We start from the raw sequence: 27495 nt of genomic DNA, 5'->3' as shown, positions 1-27495 counted from the left end.
AGCCCGTTCAAGATGGCTGCACCTTGAGGATGCTCCCGCAGGTGGAGACAAACGATGCGGCTCTTAGCCCCATTAAACGCTCCCAAACGCAAAAACATGAAGGGACAGATTGAAATAAGAGAAGACCCACAGGCTCGGAAAATTTGAAGCCAAACACTGCAAGGATGGTGGAGATCTGAGCCTCGATCGCCCTGCCTGCGATACCCAGGGCCCAGATCAGGGCGAAAAAAGGCGCGAATCCAGAGACCGGGAGTCAAGAGCCCCGAGTGGCAGCCACCCGAAGAGGATAGCCCCATCAGCCAAGACAGCGGTGTGGCCCGCCAAATAAAATCACCATTTAATGCTGGGGTCCCAGACAAAGTGGAGCCGCAGACGGGAATGGCCCGCGGCTGACGGCCCCCGCTGGTTCCTCCCGAGGAGACTGAGACGCGCCGGCCAAGAGACCGCTCGGGATCGCTCGGCATCCCGAAGAAGGCGGAGCTCGGCATCCCAAAGAGGGCGACGCGGCGCCTCTGTCCCGGCCTCCACCCAGAGCATATCGAAGTAGACAAGTGAAGTAAGTATGTACCACGGAGGAGGTGGGGGCTGGATGAGGGTGCCCAGCAATGCCCAGTGAAGTCCACGCATAATGCCGGAGTGGTGGCTCCCCGACCAACGAGACCCCAAACATAATTAGAAGGCCCGCTTCCCAGCGCGACAGGGGGCTGGAGATGCCGGCGGGGACCTGCCTGGGAGGACTTTACAAAATAATAATCAATTCCACGGAAGGGGATGATCCCCCCCGTGCCACCCTAGATCGGCGGGGGCGGAGATGCAGGCCTAGAATCCTCATCCCCCGCTGCCCAAAATCAACACACCGGGGTTGCAGAACTCAACAACCCACAGAAACTACAATGCCACCGCGGCCCACAAGGACCCTAACACCTAGAACTGCATGCTCACCCCAGGCCCTATGATGAACATGGTGTGCGGACCAGGGCAGGTGCTAGCTGAATGCTGACTCAGACACATGCCAGCTGCCCGGAGCATTGAGCCTTATAGTACTTGGCAGGGGAGGCGTAGCACCAGAGGGAAGGGCCAGCCGACCCAGCGACAAAGCAGTGGATGCACACCCAGTCCAGGGGCCCCCAGACCAACGGAGGTGTCTTAAACAGAGACCCCCCTGCCGCAGTAACTCCTCTCATGAGCCCCCCTGGAGGACAAGCTTTTAACACTATACAGCACCCGCCAGGCGGGGCATCGACAGCGCAACGCTGGTAGGGACCCGACTGAGAACGCGTCCAGGAGGTGTGGGCGCAGGAGGACAGCCCCCCCTGGATCGGCACCAGACAGCAGAGACAGAGGGGGGCCCCCTCTCCCCAACATCCCTCAGTGGTGGACAATTAATCAGAGGCCCCCATCATACGCAGCAGCCCTCCACGCTTCGCTTCCTCCCACAGACTATAACTATAAGGAGTACAGTGTCCTCAGTGAACTCTCTGGGCTCCACAGAGCAGGGATACTGGCAGCATCAGATGGCAACCCAGGGATGCATGCTGCTGTAAGTCCACAGGCGCAGGGGCCAGTGATCTCATTGCAACAAACTGCCTCGTGACCCAACAGAGGGCCGTAACTTTCATTGCCTCACCTTAATACACCACAGGTATAGCCCGGAGTCACCACCTGGCCCTCTGGTCTTGCAGTCCCGGCCAGCACACTCCTCAATGCGAGCATTGGACTTTGCCAGGCACAGTGGGAAGGAATCTGTGTGCATACCAACATAGTGTGCTACCGGAAGAGGCTGGAAAAGGGGCAGATAACTTTCAAAGAACTATGTTTGTTTGTTTGCTTATTTGTAGCACGTGCCGGACCCGAAGGTATCAGGGCATGATAATAAGAATACTTTAAGCTGTGACAAGAGGCGCGAGAAACATGCGTTCTGCCCAACATCCAGCGGGAAGGCGAACCGCAACTACCTGATAATACACTGGGAGTGTGGGGAGAGTCGCCCCCATCTGCTAGAACGCTGTGTGCGCTGTGAGCGAGCAGTACTTCTGGTCATGGACGGTTGGGACAAATCACCCAACAAATATACAAGAATTAGCTTTAATCAGTTACGTCGGAGCGTTGCCAGCACTAATGATACACGCTCCCCCGGGATAGTGATGGGCGGGAAACCACGAACCTGAGCCAACCAGGGGGTGCAGACGCGATGGAAGCCTAAACCAGCGTCTCCGTCTCCAGGCATGACCATAACACGGGACTCCTTCTGGCACCCAGTGCCTAGCAAGCCCCGGAGCCTCTCCGCAGCACAGCCCGCCACCTCAACAAAGGCTCCAAGGAGTCAGACCCAGCAAGCACTGCTCCTGGCAGGCGGTAGCACCTCGAACCCCCTGACACAGTACAGCTTGCAGGTCAACACAGACCTACAGCAACCAGCGGCCAGCAACAGTCAGCCACAGCGCAGCCCGGTGGACCGGCAACAACGCTGTGAACTCTGCGGGGAGGCACAACATAGTGGGGGTGAGAGCGGCCCTGGACCCCTTCCTCCCATCTATGCTGGCCCAGCGCCGGATCCCCCCACAAAACTCCCTCCCAAAGGGGAGCAACAACTCTTGATTCCATTGAGCACAACAGGGGTCCAAGAAGCCCCCCGCCACATAATAACCACACACGAGCCACAAGGCGACCCACCGTGACTACCCCCTAGCCCTCATCCCGACACCTACCGCCGAACCAGAGCCCAAGCAAGCTCTAGAACCATCTCTCAGCACGGCCCCCTATCTCAGCAGGGGCTTGGGCCACCACACGACAGACCACTGGGGGTGAGGAGTTACCGCCAGAACAAAGCCACCAACCGGAACACTTTGCACCACAGCAAAGCACCCTCAAACCCCCGGAGGTTGGGACCAGCACCCGAAAACCCAGAGCATCCAACCACCTCAACCACTGAAAAAACCCTGGCCACCCCTCAGAGCCAGTCCCGGAAGCCGGGCCACGGAACCTCCCAGTCAACAACTCTCCCAGAGGGTCCCCCAGGAGCTGAATCACAACACCACCTGGCCAAGAGACCACTGAGGGCCCCGACCCCTCGCACTAACACCCATCACCGAACCAAAAGCCAGGCAAAAGCTGGGCAGGCACAAGGCACTCGTGCACCCCCAGAGGAACCCTCAGAGACGGCGGACACCACCTGCCACACCCAAGCCTCAAAGCGGCTAACCTCTGGAGAACACCAGGTCGCACCCCATAGTCAAACCAGGAGCTGGGCCCACAGGACAATATAATCCTGGCTGGGGAAGCCAATACTGCGGTCCCACGCACCCCGCTTCCCCCTTCACTCTGGAGTGACCCAGAGTCCACGCAGCCAAAGCAGTCACAGCTCCCCTTATCCCTAAGCCCAAGACTGCCGGACCAGCCCCAAATCTCTACGCTGTGACCTCAGTACATCACACCTCAGCTGGAGACTCGGACCTACACCCATCATGACGAAAAAACCAGCGAAGCATGCAGACATAGTTACTCTTCTATCCACCCCTGCAACAGACAGATCCAGGAGGGAGGACCACCTATAACCAGGGGAAACCAACGCTGGGAGCATGCACGCAGAATCACCCCGGGAAGGCCTGACTCAGGCGGTCACGAAGTCTGACCTCCAGGACCTCCTAGCAGCATTGACCAAAGAATTTCAGAAGGTCACCGAGGAGGTAAACAGCACCATCACAGCTCTTGAAACGAGAGTGGGGGAACTGCAGACAAGAACAATGGAGGCGGAATCCACCCTGTGCGAGCACAGCTACGAAATTGAGAAGGGGGCAGACAGGCTGATTGCACTTGAAATCCACTGCGAAGCACTTAAACTCAAGTAGGAGGACTCAGAGAACCGCTCCCGTCGCAACAACATTCGCCTGAGAGGGATCCCCACATCCATTCCATAGGAGGACCTCGAGCATTATGTGAGCGATCTTTTCCGCTTCATAATCACCCTGCCGGCCGACTCCCCCCTGGTGCTCGACAGGGTCCACAGAACTAAAGTTAAATCCAACGCCTCAGCCCCGCCGGATGTCCTAGCAAGAGTACACTACTTCAAGGTCAAGGAGGAGATCATGCGGGAGGCTAGGAGCTCCCCGCGAATACAGTTCAGGGACGCCTCAATCTCCCTTTATGAATATCTCGCCGCCACCACACTCCTGAGAAAAAAAGAAAGCACTGAAACCAGTGATGGAATGGCTGAGGGAAAAGGGCGTATCATACCGTTGGGGCTTCCCCACGGCCCTGATTTTCCCCTGGAATCGGAGCATCCGCCACATTTGCAAACTACATGTGGCCGAAAAACTACTGAACCCGGCAGCAGGGGGAGAAACCAGCAACAAGGAAGTGCCCTCAGACCAAGAAGACCGGCAGAACCCTAACCGGTCCTGGTCCCAGGTGGAGAGGCGCTGTTGAAGAATCAGGGGACCCCCACTCAAAGGCAAGCGCTCAAGCAATGACGGCTAAGGTGGGGCGACACCGACACCCAGGCTCCCCCGGAATGGACAAGCATTGCCAAAAACCAGACGCCAGCCACTAACACTGGACACGCACCGAATTGTTTAAGTAAAACAACACCTCAACCTCACATACAGCTCTCACCACCATGAAATAGAGGCCTAAGGGTCTCATCCTCAAAGGATTGCGATGGCCCAGCCGGAGCCCCCGTTGGTCGAAGGCTGGCCCAGTTGATCAAGTTTTGTTTGAATGGGGGGAATAGAGGGAGGACCACCGAGGGGGGACAAACCCCCAACACAGGTCCCAGCTCACCTGTCAGCCGCCCGCACAGGCCGGCAATGAGCGGAGCATGATGGTGCTCACTAGCTGCAAACTGCCCACACCGAAATGGGGTCATCCATTAAGAACCTGACCATGATCACCTGGAATGTCCAGGGCCTCAACTTCCCCAGGAAATGGAAGTCCGTGGAACACCGCCTGACCCAGCTAGAGGCGGATGTAGTCTTTCTACAAGAAACCCATCTCCTAGCCGCGGACGAACAGAGAGTCAAATACCAAAGGTTCCCTAAAAGATACTTTTCATCCTCTGGCCAGAAGAGGGGAGGGGTGGCAGTCCTGCTCAGTCAATCAGTGGCACTGACAAAGGTCACGGTCAAACAGGACCCCGAGGACAGGTTCCTAATGATTAAAGGCCTACTGGTCGAGCTCCCAATAACCATCATAGCAATCTACTGCCCAAACGAATCCCAGGAGCGCTTCCTACGTAGCATCCTCCCAGTCATATCGTCCTTTGCCGAAGGCAGACTACTGATCGGAGGGGACTTCAACCTCACCCCGGACCCAACCATCGAAAAGACCTTGCCGCCCACAGGAACAGACTTCACTAAGATGGAGACAATCGACGCCTGGAGGCTGGCGAACGACACGACTCGCGACTACACTTTCTTTTCGCATGTCCACAGGGGTCTCTCCAGGATAGACCTTCTACTCATCTCAAGCTCCCTGTTCCCAAGCATTGTGAACATCCACATCGCCTGAGAGTGATCTACGACCACGCCCCAGTCATAGAGCAGCTCCAGACAGAAGGCCTACCAACACCGTGACACAGAGCCTGGAAGCTGCAGTACTATCTCCTCACGGACATTGCAGACAGCCAGGAGTTGTCGGAAGCCCTCACTAACTACTTCACGGAGAATGTGGGGAAAGGGCCTACAGAGGCTATGGTGTGGGATGCCATGAAGCCAGTGATCCGAGGGGTTGCCATGAACTGTTCAGCAGCACACAGGCGCTAGCACCAGCTAAAATCAGAAGAACTGGAAATAGAGGTAGCACAGAAAGAGGCAAACCACAAACAACGCCAATCAACAAGGTCAAGGAACGAGCTACGCAAAGCTAAAGTAGCCCTGGAAATGCACCTGGCAGACCGTACAGCCAGAGCGTTGACATACACGAAGCAGTACTATTACCTGAACAGCAACAAAGCCAACCGCATACTCATACATAAACTCAAGAAAATACACACCAGGAACAACATTGCAGTCCTACGGGACCAAAGCGGGACCCCACGCTGCTCTGAGGCCGAAAAGATGACCATCATGACCGAGCACCATAGGAAGGTAATGTCAGGGAACCCTACAGAAGCGTCAGCACACACCACCTAACTGAGCACGATCCCAAGGCCACCTCGCCACCCACAGATGGACACCCTGGAAGACCCTATATCCTCAGAGAAGGTGTCTGAAGTGATCCGCTCCATGAAAAACACTGCTCCTGGCCCAGACGGGCTGCCCGTGCCATTTTACAAGAAATTCAACCACATCCTGGCCCCCCACCTTCCTTCACTTTTCAACTCCTTCCTCGAAACTGGCTCTACCGCCCCCTCCATCGAGGAATCGGTCACAGCTTTGATTCCAAAACCAGGAGCAAACCTAGAACTATGCGCATCATTCCGCCCAATTGCTCTACTGAATGTAGACTCCAAAATCTTCTTGACGTTACTGGCACGCAGGCTCGCTGGGTTCCTCCCAGACCTCATTCACCTGGACCAAATGGGTGTCATTCCCGGGCGCAACACCTCAGACAACATCAGGCGCACCTTAAACATCATTGAGACAGCCAATAGAACTGGAGAAGAGCTAGTTGTGGCCTCGCTCGACGTACACAAGGCGTTCAACATGCTGGACTGGGGTTATATCAGGGAGACACTGTGTCACTACGGAATTGGCCCGAAATGTTTGAAATGAACGATGGCTAACTATCAGCACCCCACCACAACTCTGAGGATCAACGGCGCCAGATCCCCAAGAATCGAAATCACTAGAGGCACGCGCCATGGCTGCCCCTTGTCGCCTCTTGTCTTCGCCCTGTCAAGGGAGATGTTCGAATCCAGAATCCAGCAGAACCCGGCAATCCTGGGCCTCAAATTCAAGGACTATACCTACAAAGCGGCCCTATACGCAGACGATGTACTGCTAACACTTACGCAGCCAAGCACATCCCTCCCTGCGCTATGGGAGGAGCTAAGCAGCCTCAAGTCAGCATCAGGGTTCTCAATCAACCTCACGAAGTTCACAGCACTGGGCATCAACATTACAACAGCAACGCTGGACTCTATAGCGGCCTGTCTCCCAATCCCATGGGCCAGATATCCACTTAAATAACCTAGGCGTCCGCCTACCGAAGCGAGCAGAACGTACCTACAAACTAAACCTCCCGCCCCTGCTGAAGGACCTACAATCGGATATGGCCCGCTGGCAAGATCAGGAAATACCCTGGCTAGGAAGAATCGCAGCACTTAAGATGCACTTGGTCCCTATACTGCTCTACCACTTCCAAGCCCTCCCGGTAGCAATACCCAAACAAGCAAAACAGAAACTGCAAGCAAATATGCTAAAATTTGTTTGGGGGGGCAAGAAGCCTCGAGTAGCCAGGAAAGTCTTACTTAGAAGCCCAGGGTCCGGAGGTCTAGGAGTCCCTGAGGTCGAAAGGTACTGCCTAGCCGCCCAGCTCTTTGCGGCATTCATGTGGCAGCCTGGCATCAACAAGCCCCGCTGGCTAAAGCTGGAGGAGGACTGGAGCCAGTACCCACTGGGATCCCTCCCACACATCACATGGCCCATAAATCCCCTAACGTCAGGCCCCTCTCGACCACCAGGAACACGGTAAGCAGCTGGAAAGAGGCAGCAAGGAGGTGGAACTGCTGGAGCACAGTGGATCCACTCTCTCCGATCTGGGAGTACCCGGACTTCACCCCAGGCCAAGGGGATAACTTTTTTTCTAAGTGGAAGGCAGGCGGCCTGCAGCATGTAGCGGACTTCTACGAAGGAGACTCTCTACTCACCTTCGAGGATTGCAAGAGAAAATTCCAGGTACCGGAAACTGAGAGGTTTCACTACACCCAGCTCGGTCATTGGTTGTCACATGACTCAATAAGAATACATGGGCAGAGAGAACTGTCAGCACTGGAGCTCACACTAATTACAACCCCACCCAGGGGGGAGATTTCCACCCTGTACAGGCTGCTGGACAGGGCAGACCCCGACTCTAAGGAGCCCTACATGACACAGTGGGAGAAAGACCTAGGCCAGAACTAGACAGGACCAGTTTGAAGCGCATCTGGAGAAGAACCCACAAGACCTCTTAATGCGTAACGAACAAAGAGGGAGGCATTAAGATCTGTTACAGGTGGTACATGACACCAGAAATCCTTCACAAATTCAACCCTGCTATCCTGCCACACTGTTGGAGGGGCTGCACGGACACAGGAACGTTGTTCCACCTCCTCTAGGAATGCCCGAAGGCAGAGAAGTTCTGGAGGGAGGTCCTGGAGCAAATCTGACAGATCACAGGCCTATCAATACCGTGGGACCCCGGGATTGTCCTACTGGGAGACACGGGAGAAGGAGAGTTCCCAATGACCGGACCTCTGCACACACCTACTGACCGCAGCCAAGATTTCAATCATCAAGCTGTGGAAACTTCAGGAAGGCCCATCAATCCCCGTGTGGTGGGTCAAATGCTGGGAATGGCCGCAGCAGAGAAAATCACCGCCATCCACCTGGGCAATCAAAACAAGTTCCACAGCACCTGGGGCCCATTCCTAGACTTTGTGGAAAGATTCCCGGGAGTGGCCAGACAACCTCCAGCGCTCTGCTGGCTAATTAAAATGGACTGGCGTTCTAACGGCCCCCTGGACCGGCGCACGTGGCGGCCTACCCTATCGCAACCACAGCACCCATACCCTTTATCTTCGATCTGAGACTGACGCGACCCCTCCCCCGACCACCCCGGAACTCATCCCCCATTCTGTCCCCCCCTTTCGTTTTGTCTTTTTGTTCTTTTTACCTCAATTGAGGCATGTTTTCTTTTACTTGTTTATTATGTTTCACTCAAAGCATGTCACAAAGAATAATGAAGTCTCTGTTGTTTATAAATGCCAATAAAATGGTACATTGAAAAAAAAAATAACATCCCTCTTTCTTTTGCGAATATCTTCATGGGTAGTATTGCTATAAACAATGATAGGTGACCTTCTTCATTTGTTTTGTTTGACCTTTTTATTGCCATAGCTATTTAACGAATTACAACCAAATGATCTCAAAATATCTGTGTTAAAGTTTGGTGGAGCAATATGTGTCACATGCATAGAATTGAACACTGTATGGCTGCATATCTTGATACCCAGGTACAACAGTAAATGGGCCATTTCACAAGTTATTTAGCCTATCACAATATGTCCACTCATGGCTCATAAAGGGTCTTTTACGCCAATTATAGGTAATCATATTAAACTCCTCTATGGCTATTGCCCTATATGTCTATAATCAATTGCATCGGGTGCTCCCTCCTTCCCCACCTTTCCTTTCCCATTGTGTCCTGTTTGTCTCGTCTTGTCTGTCCTTCCCCCTGAGCGTCAATCCTATGATAACTTTCTAGCTCATGCCGGGGGCTTATCACTGGTTATATGCATCTGTCTTTTTACAGGCATTCGAACCTCACATGTATGATTTCTGATATATTCCTGTATTATGTACTCTTGTCTTTACTTCTTAACATGTTCTCTTCTTTATTGCACTCTTATTCGGATAGCCTCATATGAGGCCTTTCTTTTCATCTATTGTTGAAATAAGGCTCTGCTGGTGATCATATTGCATTGTCCTTACATGTCAAATCTTAATAAAGATTACTTAACAGGATACATACGTCATGGTGTGATGTCCATGCGCAAATGATCTTTCCCAAAACATTGCAATATTTTACAACTTTGCTAGCACAAGCAACAGGAAAGAGACACAACTAACAAAGAGGTGTGTGTCTTGGGAACGGTGTTGTGGCTCCAGAACGTTGTACCCTGCACTCCTAGTTAAGGCGGTTTCTAGTGTAAAAAGATTGTATATTTTAGAATAAGGTAGTCTCATTCGAGGTGCGGAGGCGAAAACGTCAACCCTGGCATATGGGTTGAAACACAAATAACGTCAACCCTGGCATATGGGTTGAAACAAAAATACAGAACAAGAAAAGGTGTCCTTATTAGGGAACTCCCGTCCCCTGCACTCTATCCTAGGGCTCAATAAAGCCAAACTTTTGAGAAATAATATCTCGAAACACGTTGGCCCTAAAGAATAAATACTATTTGCATCTAATGAACAACTGTGTTCTAAAATGGTATTTGTGATAACGACTCACTTACAAGTTATAATTGAAGTGTATAACGAGACTAGATTAATTGTCCATCCAAGGACATTATTTCCCAAAGTTTGTCTTTATTGAGCCCTAGGAGAGTGTGCAGAATTGTGTAGTGGTTGCCAGATATCAAAAATTCTGCGTGGGGTGGCAATCCGACCTACTAAAGAGTAGGCCAATTGAGTTCAATGCAGATTTTTTAAATCTTTTCATGGAAGAGCTGAGATTTTTTGCAAAAATGTAAACTTTGTGCTTTTCTGCTGATCTTTGAAAGGCCATCTCCTTCCACCAATACAAATCTTAACCCACTGCAGTACCTTCCCTTTTAAAATAGCTTTGCATTGGGTAGTTAGTACATTTTTCTCTTAAATGCTTCACTAGCTAGATAGTTAGTTGGGTAGTTAATACATCACTTGGTTACTTAACCAGCAGGCCAAATATTCCATCAATTGTTTAGTTACTTGGTTAGTTAATAATGTGGTTGTTCGTTCATTACTGGTGTAAGTTGTTATTTACTTAGTGGGTTTCTCCGTTAATTATTAAGTTAGTTGGTTTATTATTGTTACTAATAACTTAATCATGTAACCCACTTGTATAAGGCTCTATATTGCAAGCGTTATCTAGGCGCCGACTAGGAGCACACTATCCTCACTACAAGACGGACTCATGGGTGGCTGAAAAGATTGACTAGTATCTAAATTGCAAAAGCGTGCAAGCCTTTTCATTTCAGACACTCTCACTTTTAGAAATCAAAATCAGACTTGACGAAGAATGGGAAATGATCCTGGGCAGGATCCCAGAAGGGCTGTACAGAATCATGGAAAGGATTGTCTTTACATATCGCCATTGAACTGCTCCTATCTGCCTTGCACTACAACTAGAACTACTGACCGGCAAGGCTGCACAGATGTCCAAAGCAGATTGCTTTTATTTATTTATTTTATTTCTTTTAAGGCGCTACACGCCCGTAGGCCTCGGAGAGAAGAGAATAAACAAGAAAGGAAACGGAGATAGCGAAGTTGAAATTCTATTCAGCAAGATCCACCAGTAATGCATTCACCCACTGTATTGAACTGCAGAAGAGTAAAACCTAAAACCACAAACGCTTCACCCCTTCTGGTAGGACTCTTTTTCAAAGGAGGGGCTCACACAGTGTCTACAGTATCCAAGTGCGGTCTGAAAGTGAATTGCATGCAGGCAAGAGATACAACTACTGCGCTGGTGACACTCAAAGGGTTCACTCCTTTTGTACTGGCAGTGGCAATACATATAAATGCATTAAAACGATAAGTATTTACAGATAAACAAGAAAACATGTTGATGGCACTGTTGCATGTAAGACCTATTGCTGAGGTGGCAGCAGGGCCTTTCAACTCTTTCAGTTGAAATGGGCCTCCACACCTTTGGGTCCCCGTGCTACTCTGTCTTTCAGTTGAAATGGGCCTCCACACCTTTGGGTCCCCGTGCTACTCTGGCAAAGAAAGCATAAAGGCTTTGCTTAAGTGGTCATTTGGAGGTTTAGCGCCCCTCCACTCCCTGAATGGCTGCCTTTCTTTGTTCTGCTGTGCAGAGGGCAAGAGCGTCGTTTCCCTTGAAAATTTCCACACCACTGGGCCCTTGTATATCTATGATTCAGTCACGGAATCAAATCACAAGCTGAGACTGTGGGCATGAATATGTCACCAAGTACGCTGCATTATCATCATTATTTATTTTATTTTTTAATTATTTTTTATTTTGATTTGGCTGAATGAATCAACCTTTCAAAAGAAACACATTGTTGTAAATAAAACAATCAATTGAATTTTGCACAATTTTGCACATAAAACGTATAACCCAGTTTAAAAGTTACTTCCAAATTCACACAATTTTACATTTTTAAATAATTGGATAAGGAGTCACATGTTTAACAAATTGAGCTAGTGCGATCTGAACAGACAAGCTCGTGTTAGTTAAAAGGTAGTTTCATGAACAGAGGATTTGAAATGTACATTTGGCGTAAAAGTATTTGTGTCTTAAGCAACTCAGTGCTGGACATTCAACCACTAAGTGACATAATGTTTCACTTATTTGCTGATTAAGACAATATCTAGAAGAGGTTTGATCTTGTGGCACCAATGTTCTTCTTCCCAGTATCTGCCTGGTTGGCCATACATTTAGAGGAATACGCATCATCTGAGCCCTCACAAACCTAGAAGCACATTTAACTAAGTAGGGTTCAGGGCAGCGCATTTGTTTGTGAGATGGCTTTACCAGTTCACAGTCCACATATTCTAGGCATTGGTTGCGTGTACTTATCCAATCGAAAAGAAATAGTTTCCGTTTGGCCTTTGTTGAATTCATCAACAATAATTGGAGAGAGATGTCAGCTTTAACTAGTGTGCGTAGAACACTGTCAACCCATTTTTTCGGAAATCATCATAATGTTGATTGGGAAGACGTGTACTCCTGGGGGGATGATGTTAACAGCAATGTTGTGAAGTATGAGAAAAAAGGGGCCCTTTCCCAAGGATATTTCACCTTCCCAATAATACATTGTCTGGTGGGATAAGTGCACCCCGAATACAAAACGCATCCATTGTAACTGCTTGTACCAAAACACGTATACAGCGTTTTTTACACTGCTTTTTGCAATTTTTGAAAACCGTAAACCACCAATATCAATGCCTTTTTCTAACTGGCATTTGATGCCTGTTTGCAAGCTGGAGAGAGAGAAAGAGGGCGAACTTTTTAACACGTTTTCAAAATATTTAAGCCCAACATGCTCGTCATTCCCCATAGTCCTAAAATTGTATCTACATCCGAATCCGAACAAATCCTAGTCTATGAAAGCGAGGTACAGTCCAGAAGTGAAAACATGCCCAAGATCACATGGCGCGCTCGGTCCGGACGATTAACCACACGTTCACATAATGCATAAATATTAAATATGTTTTTGTGTCTCACCTTGTTGCAGCGGGGGACTTCTTCGTGGCGGGTGGCACCCCCGCACGTCAAGCTCTGCTGCTGCGCCTTCTCTTGGCTGCAGGGACCCTTCAATCTCATGGGCGGAAGTGCACAGCGCTGCTGGAGCGTTCTCGTACCCCGAGTGACCCGCAGAGATCTGGGCTTCTCGTCCCCAGGGCGAGGCATGGCCCCCGGCAGTGGCCCTCCAGCGGAGGGCCTGTCTCCCACAGGCAGCAGGTCCTTCCTCCCCGCCTTCACCCGCGCTCCAGGACCCCCCATTGCGCGCAGGGATGCCAGGATGCGATCCTTCCTGCCCTCCCGGTCCAGCATCTTCAACCCCCTAAAATAGCGAATAACGAACGGCCCTACGCCCACCACAAAACGTTACACGGAAATGCGGTCAAAATGCGCCCTCGTAGTTGCCCCCTGCCCGTCAAGCGGTAAACTAGCTAGCTAACTCCGATACATGCAAATGCAGCTCGCCGCCCTCCCCTTAAATACACCCGCCAACGTCTCCGACACCCCATTCACGAAAAGTTAAACAACATTTCCCATTAAAACGCTGCATGCCTCCCACAAGACGAATAATTAACAATAGCGTGTTGGAGCGCTTAGAAGATCGTTCCCACTATAAAGCGCTATATAAGGAAACCGTTCATGTGCTGCTCATTCCACCGCAGGGGCGCCATAATACTTAGGCAATAGGTATCCGTTATTACCAGTCACTTCCCAATATATTGACAATTTAGGCTAAAATAAACCGTCCTTCTCAGTGGTGGTGGTGGTTTTGTAATTGCTCAGTCACTCGGCGCCTCTCTCTGCCCCTGCACCGGGAGGGTGCGCTGCCCGGAGTGCTCTCTCCCTCGCGCCGTTCTCCCAGTGCCCCTGGGAGGCAGCAGCGATGGGGCAATGAGTGACACGGCTCGCCTCAACACGCAGCGTCGCTCACTGGCTCTTGGGACTGACTGGGGTTACCCGGGGCTCCCTTCCTAGGGGCGGTTCGCGGGTAAACCCCGGGGCGCCTTGTGAGGGACTGGCACAGCCTGTGCCGAAGGCGCTGCAGCTGGCACAGTCATGGCCCGAGGAGGAGGTCGGCTTCGCGTGCCATGCGGTGGAGGGGAAGGGAGTGGGCTGACTTACAGCAACCTGGGCGGGGTAGTAGGCTGTGCGCACCTACATGCCACCCCTTCGTCCCAGCTGCACGCCCTCCCCACCCCGCCTTCACCCCAAATGAAAGTACTATTCCACTGTCTCTCTGAAACCTGCACGCCCGATCTCTCCCTTGCACCTGCACGCCCCCTCCCCTCCCACCTGCATGTTCCCTTTACATCCCACCTGCATGTCCCTTTCCCTCCCACCTGCATGCCCCCCTTCCACCTGCACGCCCCTCCCCCTCCCACCTGCATGCCCCTTCTACCTGCATGCCCCTTCCCCTCCACCTGTATGCCCCCTCCCCCTTCCACCTGTATGCCCCCCTTCCACCTGCACGCCCCTCCCCCTTCCACCTGCATGCCCCCTTCCACCTGCATGCCCCTCCCCTTCCACCTGCATGCCCCCTCCCCCTTCCACCTGCATGCCCCCCTTCCACCTGCACGCCCCTCCCACCTGCATGCCCCTTCTACCTGCATGCCCCCTCCCCTCCACCTGTATGCCCCCTCCCCCTTCCACCTGTATGCTTCCCCTTCCACCTGCATGCCCCCCTTCCACCTGCACGCCCTTCCCCCTTCCACCGGCATGCCCCCTTCCACCTGCATGCCCCTCCCCTTCCACCTGCATGCCCCCTCCCCCTTCCACCTGCATGCCCCCCTTCCACCTGCACGCCCCTCCCACCTGCATGCCCCTTCTACCTGCATGCCCCCTCCCCTCCACCTGTATGCCCCCTCCCCCTTCCACATGCATGCTTCCCCTTCCACCTGCATGCCCCTCCCCTTCCACCTGCATGCCCCTCCCCCTTCCACCGGCATGCCCCCCTTCCACCTGCACGCCCCTCCCACCTGCATGCCCCTTCTACCTGCATGCCCCCTCCCCTCCACCTGTATGCCCCCTCCCCCTTCCACCTGTATGCTTCCCCTTCCACCTGCATGCCCCCCTTCCACCTGCACGCCCCTCCCCCTTCCACCGGCATGCCCCCTTCCACCTGCATGCCCCTCCCCTTCCACCTGCAAGCCCCCTCCCCCTTCCACCTGCATCCCCCTCCCTCTTTCACGCCCCCTCCACTTCCACCTGCGCGCCCCCTCCCCCTTCCACCTGCATGCCCCCTTCCACCTGCATGCCCCCTCCCAACTACATGCCCCCTCCCCCTTCCAGCTGCATTCCCCCTCCCACCTGCATGCCCCCCTTCCACCTTCATGCCCCCTCCCACCTGCATGTTCCCTTTGCATCCCACCTGCACGCCCCTCCCCCTTCCACCTGCATGCCCCTTCTATCTGCATGCCCCCTCCACTTCCACCTGCATGCCCCCTCCCCCTTCCACCTGTATGCTTCCCTTTCCACCTGCATGCCCCCCTTCCACCTGCACGCCCCCTCCCCCTTCCACCGGCATACCCCTTCCACCTGCATGCCCCTCCCCTTCCACCTGCAGGCCCCCTTTCCCTCCCACCTGCATGCCCCCCTTCCACCTGCATGCCCCCTCCCCCTTCCACCTGCATCCCCCCTTGCACCTGCATGCTCCCTCCCCCTTCCACGCCACCCCTTCCACCTGCATGCCCCCCTTCCACCTGCATGCCCCCTCCCACCTGCATGCCCCTCCCCCTTTCACCTGCATGCCCCCTCCCACCTGCATGCCCCCTCCCCTTCCACCTTCATGCCCCCTCCCACATGCATCATGCATGTTCCCTTTACATCCCACCTGCATGTCCCTTTCCCGCCCACCTGCATGCCCCCTTCCACCTGCATGCCCCCTCCCCCTTCCACCTGTATGCTTCCCCTTCCACCTGCATGCCCCCCTTCCACCTGCACGCCCCCTCCCCCTTCCACCTGCATGCCCCCTCCCCTTCCACCTGCATGCCCCCTCCCCCTTCCACCTGCATGCCCCCTCCCCCTTCCACCTGTATGCTTCCCTTTCCACCTGCATGCCCCCCTTCCACCTGCACGCCCCCTCCCCCTTCCACCGGCATACCCCTTCCACCTGCATGCCCCTCCCCTTCCACCTGCATGCCCCCTTTCCCTCCCACCTGCATGCCCCCCTTCCACCTGCATGCCCCCTCCCCCTTCCACCTGCATCCCCCCTTGCACCTGCATGCTCCCTCCTCCTTCCACGCCACCCCTTCCACCTGCATGCCCCCCTTCCACCTGCATGCCCCCTCCCACCTGCATGCCCCCTCCCCCTTTCACCTGCATGCCCCCTCCCACCTGCATGCCCCCTCCCCTTCCACCTTCATGCTCCCTCCCACATGCATCATGCATGTTCCCTTTACATCCCACCTGCATGTCCCTTTCCCGCCCACCTGCATGCCCCCTTCCACCTGCATGCCCCCTCCCCCTTCCACCTGTATGCTTCCCCTTCCACCTGCATGCCCCCCTTCCACCTGCACGCCCCCTCCCCTTCCACCTGCATGCCCCCTCCCCCTTCCACCTGCATGCCCCCCTTCCACCGGCATGCCCATCCCTCTTTCACGCCCCCTCCCCTTCCACCTGCACGCCCTCTCCCCCTTCAACCTGCATGCCCCCTTCCACCTGCATGCCCCTCCCCTTCCACCTGCATGCCCCCTCCCCCTTCCACCTGCATGCCCCTTGCACCTGCACGCCCCCTCCCCTTCCACATGCATGTCCCCTTTACATCCCACCTGCATGTCCCTTTCCCTCCCACCTGAATGCCCCCGCCGCTCTTACGTAAGACTCACCTGCAACTGCTTCTCTGCCCACTTTCATGCCCCTCCCCCCCGCACCTTCAAACTCGCGGCTCCCTCTAGCTAGCATATTCCCTGCCCCCCATCTTCCTTATCCCATCTGACAGCAAGTACCCTTTCCCACCCACATGCATGTCCCGCCCCGCTGCCACCTGGATCCCGAATTCCTGCTCTCCTTAACATCTGCACGTGTCTCTCACCTGGACATCCCAGCTTCCCGCCCACCTTTGTACCATATCTCCTGCCACCCACCACACACGCACGCCGCTCGCACCTGCGCAACATGTCTTCCTGCCTCCGCTCTACTGCCCACATGCACGTGTCCTCACCTTCCCAACTGCATGACCCGCTTTAGATCTCACCTGCATGCCCCCTCTCATACCCAACTGCAAGTGCTACTCCTCCCACTTGCACCCACATGTCCTTCTCCCTCCCACCTGGACGTTCCCCCTCTCACCCATCTGCATGAAGCGTGCCATGCAGGCTCCCCACCACTTTCCTTATTGCATCTGACATGTGCAAACCCTTTTGTGCTTTAGCACCTTGAAGTGTCTCTTGTGCTAGATGGAATCACAAATAAAGATCACAGACCAAATAACCGAACAGACTCAAAGAATATGCAACTCACTACTTTATTCTCAGTTCATAAAGTAGGGAGGCCTGACAAACATCAGACTGATGCCTGCACAGTCACAACTAACTTTGATTATGCAAAGGTCTTATACCCCAATTTGCGCCATCTATGACGTCATGCTTTGTGGCAAAATACAAAACCTATCGAGGTGAGGGATTGGTTAAGGGAATATGTCTACTTATAGAACATATAAGGATTTGTGCATCATTGCCTACCCCGTATCTGTAGAGCACGCCTTGAACTACCTCTAAATACGTAGCACGTAGCAATATGCCACTCAGCTTTTTCTCTCATGTCTTTCATTCCTGATATTCATCACACTCTTTCAACATGGCTTTCTGCCATCCAATCTTGGATGTCTTCTCATTTCCTCACTTTAAATGCGGGGAAGACTGAGGTCTTATTCTTTCCTGCTAACACTCTTCCTCCACATCCCCCTACTCTGTCTATTTCTTTTCCTCCCTCCATTCTTACTATTTCTCCTACTGCGCGTAATGTTGGTCTCTATTTCGATTCTAATCTTTCTTTTGCTTACCACATTTCTCTCACATCTCGTTCCTGTCGCTTTCATCTCCATAATATTGGCAGAGTTCGTCCCTTTCTCACCTTTCATTCAACTTCTAATCTCTTCACTAATTTTTTCTCGCCTATTTAATTGTTCTGTCAAGCTTTTGGTTCTTCCTTGCTCAGGTCTTGCTCTTTTCAAATCAATCTATCACTCTTTTATTCGTCTACTTTGTCTTCTTCCCTACCAGGACTCGATCTCTTCATCTCTTGTCTCTCTTGGTTGGCTGACCTTTCATTTCCAACTTAAATATGACTTTCTTTGTTTAGTTGTTAAATCTCTTCATGGGCTTGCCTCTGACTACCTTGCTTCTCTTCTTTCTTTCTATACTCCGTCTCGTTCTCTTCGTTCCTCCTGTCTTTTCAGGCTGAATGTTCCCCGCCCCCCTGTGCTCAATCCCGTTTTCGTTCTTTTCAGCTCCTTGTTCCTCTTGATTGGAATATGCTCCCTATGTTATTTAGTTCCATTACTACTTATTCTTTGTTCCGCTCTTCTTTGAAAATTCAACTGCTTCATTGCACCTGATTATCTATTACCGGAAGTGTTTGAATTGTTGACAACCACTATGTATCATTGCTTTGTACCATTGTTTTTATCTATGTAAAGCGCTTTGGACAAAGGCGCTATATACAGTACAATAAAAATACAAATACACTGATTATAACGGACAAACTATCAGTGGACTGGTCTATGCAACATTGTTAGGTTGTCCCTCAAACCAACTGATTGGTTGGCATGCTATCCCAACCATGGACTTTTGACTGTTTAGCAGCATTTCAGTGAAACAAAACTCAATTAGTCCATCACCTCTCATCAGTAGGGCATAAGCCAAAGTCTTCCTTTTGTAGTTGACCTTGCTGGATGCTCACGGGGCTGGAACTTTCAAGGGAGTGTGAGCACACCTCTATCTTTGTCTAAGGCTTAATGAATAACCCTTGTTCTCTTCTTCGAAATCATGTGTTAGCAGACCACACATTTGTCAATTTCGACCTTCTATTTTCTGCTATTTGATTTAATTATGCTCGGTGCACTTGCTCCTCTTGGCCTCTAGAGACTTGTTCCCTCTATCTCATATGAACTTTGTACATTTTTAATTGACCAACAGTTGGCTCTTGCAGATGTTTTCTTCTTCAATCTATGAAGAATGTCACACATTCAGAGCTTATCCATGTAACTCCCTTTGTGTTCTGCTCTTATTCCTTAAAACACATCATGGGCACTGCACACAGAACTATTCTTCTGCATTTCATGATTCTACAGAAGTATTTTGTGTCTGAGGTAGCTTGGTTAAATCAGACACAAATTTGCGTCCATCTTCCTATCATGGCTGTGCTAGCCACGTTATATATTCTTGTGTAGCAAGCTTCTATATGTTTCCTTTCTACCTTGTGTTACTGTGTATTTACAGTTATTGATCAGTAAGTAACTTTAGCTTCTTTGTAGTCATGATTACTTTAACTTTTAGGCACATGTTTCTCTTAGTGCTTCCGTTACATTGTTACTTTTAAGTATTTTCATATTGTTTCAACATAGGTTCATATATCATCTTTATGACATCACTCTGCCCTCTTCGGATTTCCACTTAACGCTCCATGATGTTCATAGGTGCGTGTTGACATCCTTCTATGCAGCATCCTTCCACTGGCTCAATTTCAGGGTACATTCTGAATATGTATGTATGTTTGAGTGCATAACGTCTCTCGTACACTCAATGTGGTATAGGAACAACACAGGTGGTCCCATGTACTGCTCTTCTCCGACTATTCCAGTATGATGGTGGTGAGGGGGCGGGAACTAGTGAGAAAGCGTCTACCTGCTCCTCTACATTCCCACCTCTGGTAGAATCGTTGACCAAATTCCCTTGTTCAATTGTCTTCATCTTCTATTCATACTGTGTTTCTTTCTCCTTTATCATCTCTTCATAAAATCATTTCTTCAGGAACCAAATCTTTGTCACCCTGTCAGGTCACCTGCATTCTTTATGTGTTCATCCACACTCCAGGTCATGTGACAGCACTCTCCAGATGGTGAACAGAATATCCAACGTCCTACATATTTCGTATGATCCAAGGGGTAGTAGAGCCTTGTTCCTGGAGGTGCAAGGAAACTCTTCTTTATATTCCCATGGGTAATTTCCTCATTCTGCACTTCTCCTCCATTTGCAGCATTTATGTCAATCATTATCTTCATTCCAACAGCTTTCTTGGCTGTCTTCTGGAATTGTCCCATTATGACCCTTAAGAGACAGAAACCCAGCAATAACAACACTAGTATTGCTTCAAGTATTTTAAAAGCATTTGCTAGCCAGGTTGGAATTGAGCATTAGAGCCCTTTTGGATAGCACACATGCACTGGATGGGATGCAGAATAACTCCAACACCAAATAATCAAACCTACTCAGGAAGATGGCAAAGTGTTTTCTGTTCTAATATCAATTGTCTAAAACAAGAAGTTACAACGGACATCAACGGAGCACACATTATCATAATTCAGGAACAGCATGCCCAACTCTTTTTTCATCCTTGACTCACGTGACAGAAGACCACAATTAGGCCCATTTTGCAGCATTTAATTGTCTTGAATGAATTAAACTTGACACTCGTGGTGTTCTTTCTTTGCACCTTAACAAGGGATGATTCAGCATCTCATGGTTACTGCCTTGAAGAATAGATAACCAGTCTTGGCTGCTTCAGCCTTGACACCAGGCCAGACACCCCTTGTCGATACTTCCACGATCCCAGCTAATTCTTTGCTGTGACACAGCTTTCGGACCTTCTTCTCCATGGGTTTGAACTTACTATAGTTGTGACATCAATGTCCCAGTTTCTATACAATGGCGGCTCCGCCTGCAGTCTATTCACTATGTATAGCCAGCTTATATGATCACTTAATCGACTTGCTGTACTGCATCTGTACAATTATTGAACGGCTTGCATTTTCTGCAGTGCGCTTCACACATGCAATCTTCTTTTTTTGCATATGAATGTTCACTCAATTTCTCATCAGGTTCTATAAGGCCCATGCATCTTTTCAGCCTCTCTTTTTAGTGCGCCACACTCATCTCTTGCAACGCCACCAGCTCCTCTTTCTATCATTTTCGTATCCCTCCAAGGAGCTCCCCCATTAAATTGTCCTCTCTTCAGGAATACATTTGATACCGCGTTCTCAATGGGTACCTTTTCTTGAATATTTGCAGTGGAATGATCACAACTGCCGGTGTCAAACACAGCATGATTTCAGGCTCCCTGCATATAGGTAGTAGGGGGTGGGACTTCCTGTAAAGGCATACGGCTGCTCCTCTACACTCCTCCCTCTGGTCGAGCTATCAACCACACCTTCACCGGTTTCCACATCTTGATATCTTCTTTTATAGAAGGGTTTTTTTGGGGTCCAGATTTTCATCACTCCCTTCAGGGAACTTGCTGTTTCGACTTGTTCATCCACACTCCAAGTCATGTAGCTGCACTCTCCATTGGGATTACAATAGACCCATCTTCCCACATACTTCTTGTGATTCTTCATATACAGGAATGTAGTTCCTTCAGGTGTTACGATGCTGGCCTCTATGTATTTCCTGACATCTTCATCAGTCAACTCTTTGGGTCCAAACCCTGATTTGACATCAATCATGATCTTCATTCCTACTGCTTTCTTTGCTGCCTTCTTGCATTGGAAGATTATTATCTTCATTATACAGAATCTGAACATCACCATGAGCAATAGTGCTCTAGGAACTTGAAGACGTTTGCCATCCACTGCAGATTCCATGAGAATATAGACACAACCCAGCTGTCATCTATAATGTCCTTTGTCTTGTCTTCCATCTTGGTATGCAGGTTCGTTAGTAGCATTATGGCCTCTCTCAAGGTCCCATTTTCGTCATCATGAGAAGGCATGACCCTGCAACATGATGGCCCGATTTTGGCGCAAACTCCTCCTGCCATCGGAGTGATCTTGAAAAGGACATATCTGTTCTGCTGGGTCATCAGTCGTATGGCCCTCAGCTCTTCCTTAATAGCATTGAATCCCTTTATGGTGGTGTTAATTGTCTGCAGAGCTCCCATCTGTTAATCTGCAACAATTTTGAATTGGCCATCGTTTGGATCCCAGGTATGAAAATTAAGTTAGTTGTAAATATCGAAACAGTCTGGCTAAACAACCTGTGCTCATAGGGAATAGCTTCAAAGGCGTCTATTGATTTTGCTGAGAAATAGTTCTCACTTCCGATTCGATTGAGAAATTCAAGTGTTCTTCTCTTCCTCAAATGGGCATCTACTTTTGGAAATTCTCCAATATTCAGGTCGCTCTGAGGTATCACTGATGCTGGAACATGGATGAGCACCAAAGAGCACGTTTCTCCCCAATCCTTGGGCAACTTCATGTAGGCCCTGGACCGACATGCCCGATATCGATCCATCACAACAGCTGTCCCTGCTCCCATTTTGGAGACATCAACTGTAGTTTTACAGCCTCTGTTATCTCCCACACACATTCCTCCATCTCTTCGGAAACACAATGTTGCATTTGCCAATTAACTCACCATCATTGGACCGGAATCATTTTCTACCCATGTCAGCAGTTTGGCATTTTTCGCCCATGGCTTCAAACACTCATTGTTTACTCTTTGTACTTCTTGCACATATTCTGATTTCAATAGATGAGCTGCACAAGACATCATTCCTGCTTCCCATCCATTCTTAGACTTTACTTGGCCATAAACCAAGAATTGCGTTTGTTCCCAACATCCAGGTGATCCAGTTATCTCTGTTACATTAGGGCATTCCATTCTTTTCAAGTCCTCTATGACTATTTCTTCCTGTCCACCTGTAGGATACACAAGCGTCATGCTCTCCCATCTAGGTTGTTTCTCCATTTGTGATGTCCTGATATAATCATCCTGAAAGGGAAATTACCATTTCGATCTCCATCGTAGAGTAGCCCAACTTCCCTGAAATTGTCCTCGAGTCATACATGCTGCAAGATGAACAAGGCACCTGGCATCGTGTTCTGGAATTTCTCTGGAAATGAAAGCTTGTGCGGCATTCGTGGCATAGGGTATAAGAGCACAGACATAGCCACTTTCCTTAGATGTTCTTTCCCCCACATCTTTCATGTGCTGATACCACGTTATTACTCACGTGCGCTGCATTGTCTAAATAAATATGTATCCCCTCATTATCTTCCTCTGCACTTCTCTTATGTCTCCCATATACATAAGTTGTGTAATACTCACGAAGCACATCCAGAACAGTTCTTCCCCTAGGGAAAAACTTGGGAACCTCTGTGCTAGTGAAAGTGACTAAATCAAGAGCAATTAATGTGGTGGGAGGAACCATGAGGGCTTATATCGTAGTGTGCGTACTAATGTAATAGAGACTGTGAAAGAGGAGAAATAGAAAGACAAAGAGTGATTGTGCAGGCATACATTATACACCAAAACATAAGTAACCACCTTTTGTGACATTTCGGTCTTTGTGGTTCCTCCTTTAAAACTGTGCCAGCTTCCAAATTTCTCATCTTTTTAATACAATTGATCAAATTACTTTATTTTGTTAATTGCAGTACTTTAATGATTGCAATGAGCAGCCTCCTAATCACAAGGCCATTTTTAAGAAAATATCAATGTCTCTTCAAACAAGAGCTTGGAGGATAAATACAAAAACAGCAAACACATGCCTATGCACATCCATGTTGGTTACACCAAGGGGTTACTGTTTAGAACAAGTTTGCACCAAGAAATTAATAGGGATACTGAGCATGTTTCCAGTTCTTAATAAAAAACTGACATTTAGGCATAACTTTGATATGTCAACAATTTCTAAAGTTCAGGTTTCAAAAGATTCCTGTGATCCTCAGCATGGGTTTCCACTCCTGCTAAAATATCTACAAGGAGTGTCCGATCGTATCACAGTGCAAATGCAAAATCTGTATCAACAACTGGTCGCTTTCTCATTCTTCTTCGTCATCGATCGAGTCTGCACACGCTCAAATTCTTCTTCTTGTCTTGCTTCTCGATTGGCAACAGTGGGAGGTGTGGTCTCACCTTTGTAGACTTTCACGTCATTTAAATGTAGCCAAGCTCGCCTGCCTTGGACATTTGCTGCTGAGGGGGTTATACTTTCAACGCAAAAGGGGCCATTAAAGTGTGGCTCATGCCACTTTCGGGTATTGTTTTTTTATAAGCATGAGATCACAAACAAATTACTTGGGTGCCGATAATAGTTCAGGTGATCCAGTTGTTGAATGGTCTTTATCTGTGTTCTGAGACCAAACCCCTGACACTTGTGTTGATCTGAAATGAGAGAGATGCTACAGGTCATACATGTCAAATAGTTATTCAACTCATCACCTAACAATTTAGCTGTACTCTGGGCATCACTTCTACTCCTAGACGGAGGTGTAAGAGGCATTCTCAGTCACCTCCCTGTCACTAGCTCGTGGGGGGTGAGCTGATGGTCTGAACCAGGCATATTCCAAAGGGTATATGAAGCTAAGGGCAGGCAATATAGCTATCCCTTCTTCAAATGTAATTTTATTTTGGCAATCCTTTCTTTAAGGGGGCCGTTGAGTCTCTCACATAATCTGTTTGCTTGCAGGGGATAAGCAGAAGAAAACGTATGCTTAATATTTAATGGAAGCTCTATCTGTTCAAACACCTCATTTCCAAAATGCAGCCCATTGTCGGATCCCAGCACTTCACACACACCCCATCTCTGAAAACTTTGCATACTAGAAACTTCACTGCGCAAGTGGCGTCAGGGTGTGTACATGGACCTGCCTCAATCCACCTAGAGAAGGGACACACCACCACTATTAGATACCCATATCCACTACATACTTGTAGCATATCAACATAATCAATATGTAAATGCTGAAACGGACCATTCGGTCTGGGTATTACCCCTCTAATCGTTCTCAGTGTATGCCCAGCAGTAAAACATTTGACACACGATGCAATTTACTACAAAGAATGCAACTTGTACCAACAAATTGGTAATGAACCTGTCTGCCGCAATTGTTGCAGAAAGACTTTCCCTAGTTACATGCGCGGGGTAATGCAGCTGTTCAAGTGTGATTTTTAATAATGCTACTGGCATAACCGGCTTTCCAGTGCTATCCTGTCACCATAATGCTTCTGTGGGGAATAAAGAATACCCCTTTCGTTTTTCATAATAACTGCTCTTCCAGCGGTGCACTACCTTGAATTTCCATTAATTGAGTCATCGGTAACTTACATTTGGAGTATCAAAACTTGAAATATCTGAAGAAAACGCAACCTTTTTGGCTTCTACATCTGCGGCGTCATTTCCGCAAGAGATACAATCTTTTCGCTTAGTGTGAGCTGCGCATGTAACGACCACTATGGCCACTGGGAGTTGTAGTACTTTAATAAGCCTGTCAAATAAGGATGCGTGCTGTACTGGAATGCCGTCCGCTCTGAGGAAGCCCCTCCTTTTCCAACATGCTAGCCCTACGTGTACGGTTGACATCACATAGATGGAGTCACTGTACACCTTCACTTCCTGCCCTTACTGTTTCTCGAGTTTGACAATACGCGCCACCAATTCAGCTGCTTGTGCTGAAAAGTGAGATGGTAGTCTTGCACTTGCTAAACTTCAAATTCTGCATTTTACCTGTGTCTTATCACTGCTGCGCCAGAATGCCTTTCTTCACTAGTTTGATCAATTTTCAAAGAACCAATAAAGAGGATTTTCCCTCCTGCCAAAACATTTTCCTTCACACTGGGTAAATTCAACATAATTAACATCGTCATGCACTTGATCACCCTATGCTATATGCTCAGCTATAAACATGGCAGGATTCACTATTTTACATCTGACAATTTTAAGACTTTGCAATTGCGAACGCAGTGGCTGCCAATGACTGTCCGCAAGGAAAATTTCCTCTCATTCTCTCATAACTGGGTCTAAAATCCACTGTAATATGCTAGAGGCTTGTACCACAATGTAGTTCTCTGCATGAGCACTGCTGTCATGACTGTCCCATTTGTGTGTGAAAATAAATACAATTCCTCTGCATAATTGGGAATTCCCAAAACAAGAGCCATTCAAATTGTTTTTTTCAATTCCTCAAACCCTTCCTCCATTTCCTCAGTCCATTCCATCCACCTTATTCACTTGCGCTTTCTTTAAAGCTTGCAAAAGAGGTCTTGTGTATGAACTGTAATCAAACACCCAGGCTCTAACATAGTTGCATAACCCCAAAAACTGCTGCATTTGTTTCACTGTATTTGGCTTTGCGGTCTTCATAATTGCCTCAGCTCTTTCAGGTGTCACCTTTTTTCCCTCATGTGAAATCAACTGCCCTATGTATAACACTTCTTCTTGACAATATTCCAATTTCTCCTGCCGTATTATTGCCATTTGCAGTGGGATCACCCTTCTCTCAATTCTTATCCACTATGTGATGCTAATGAAGAACACTACTTCATCATCTGTTGGGTCCTCTCTAAATATGTCATCATCAGTATTTTCAGTCAACCTGTACCCTTCTTCAAGAGCTATTACTGTCATCCATGGTCCACACTCATCATCCATTCCCCTTCGTATTATGGCTGATTCTAGTTATATAGGGATTCTCTGTCCCCCCCTCTTCGTCCATAGGTATCTGCGGTCGAAACAAAAACTCGTCAGGTATTCTCACAGTTTTTCCCACTAATCCTGGTACCCACGTCAATAGAATGCTTACCCCATACAGGAAGACCTCTGCCTCTAATGGAACGCCTCGCAGAGCCACTTACCCTGTGAATGCCAGGATAAAGCAACTTTACGTTTATTTTGATATTCATATGTACAGAAATTGAACCCTTCTACAGTACACATTCTCAGCTTTGTTCCAACCTATGACAGCACTCTGTTTGATTCTAAGATTGAATTATATAAATTGGTCCGTAAAATGAAGTTGAAAGTGTTTTTTAGCGAACTGGAAGAAAACAACAAAGGAGCTATAGATGATCTAGACCTTAAGGAATTCTGAGGAAAGAGCAACTTCATTCCACCAGTAACTGTTCCTTCTGTGGACATCTTTCAGCAACAGGTTACAAGGGACCTGGAGAAAGTTAAATTTAAACAATCCAGGAATCAAAACATGAAACCACATGAGCTGAAATTGATAAGGAATCTGTATGGAGATGATTCCATAACAATCAGGTCTGGAGACAAAGGAGGGGGCTTGGTTTTATTAAACATTAATGATTACGAGGAAGAATGCACAAGACAACTTAGTGACATTAATACTCATTCTCCACTTGATGCTGACCCCACTGAAGAAATTCGATGTAACTTGGAGAAACTTTTGGAAAAAGCAGAGGAACTTCAATGGATAAACCATAA

At 49.2% G+C, this 27495-nt stretch overlaps 1 protein-coding gene across 2 annotated transcripts in view; it reads right to left on the bottom strand.

The window, feature by feature from the left end:
* The window catches only part of LOC138566330 (cyclic nucleotide-binding domain-containing protein 2-like), a 479732-nt gene extending 465531 nt beyond the window's left edge, over window positions 1-14201 (bottom strand). For both annotated transcript variants that reach the window (XM_069643465.1, XM_069643466.1), the window contains exon 1: window positions 13096-14201. In XM_069643465.1, coding sequence (XP_069499566.1) covers window positions 13096-13425 — 330 coding nt within the window. In that variant the 5' untranslated portion in view covers window positions 13426-14201. The remainder of the gene's footprint in view (window positions 1-13095) is intronic.
* Window positions 14202-27495: the final 13294 nt, after the last annotated feature.

The sequence above is a fragment of the Ambystoma mexicanum genome, chromosome 2p, assembly GCF_040938575.1.
Source record: "Ambystoma mexicanum isolate Mex_15411 chromosome 2p, UKY_AmexF1_1, whole genome shotgun sequence".
Classification (NCBI taxonomy): Eukaryota; Metazoa; Chordata; class Amphibia; order Caudata; family Ambystomatidae; genus Ambystoma; species Ambystoma mexicanum.
This window is presented reverse-complemented; position numbering and strand designations above follow the sequence as displayed.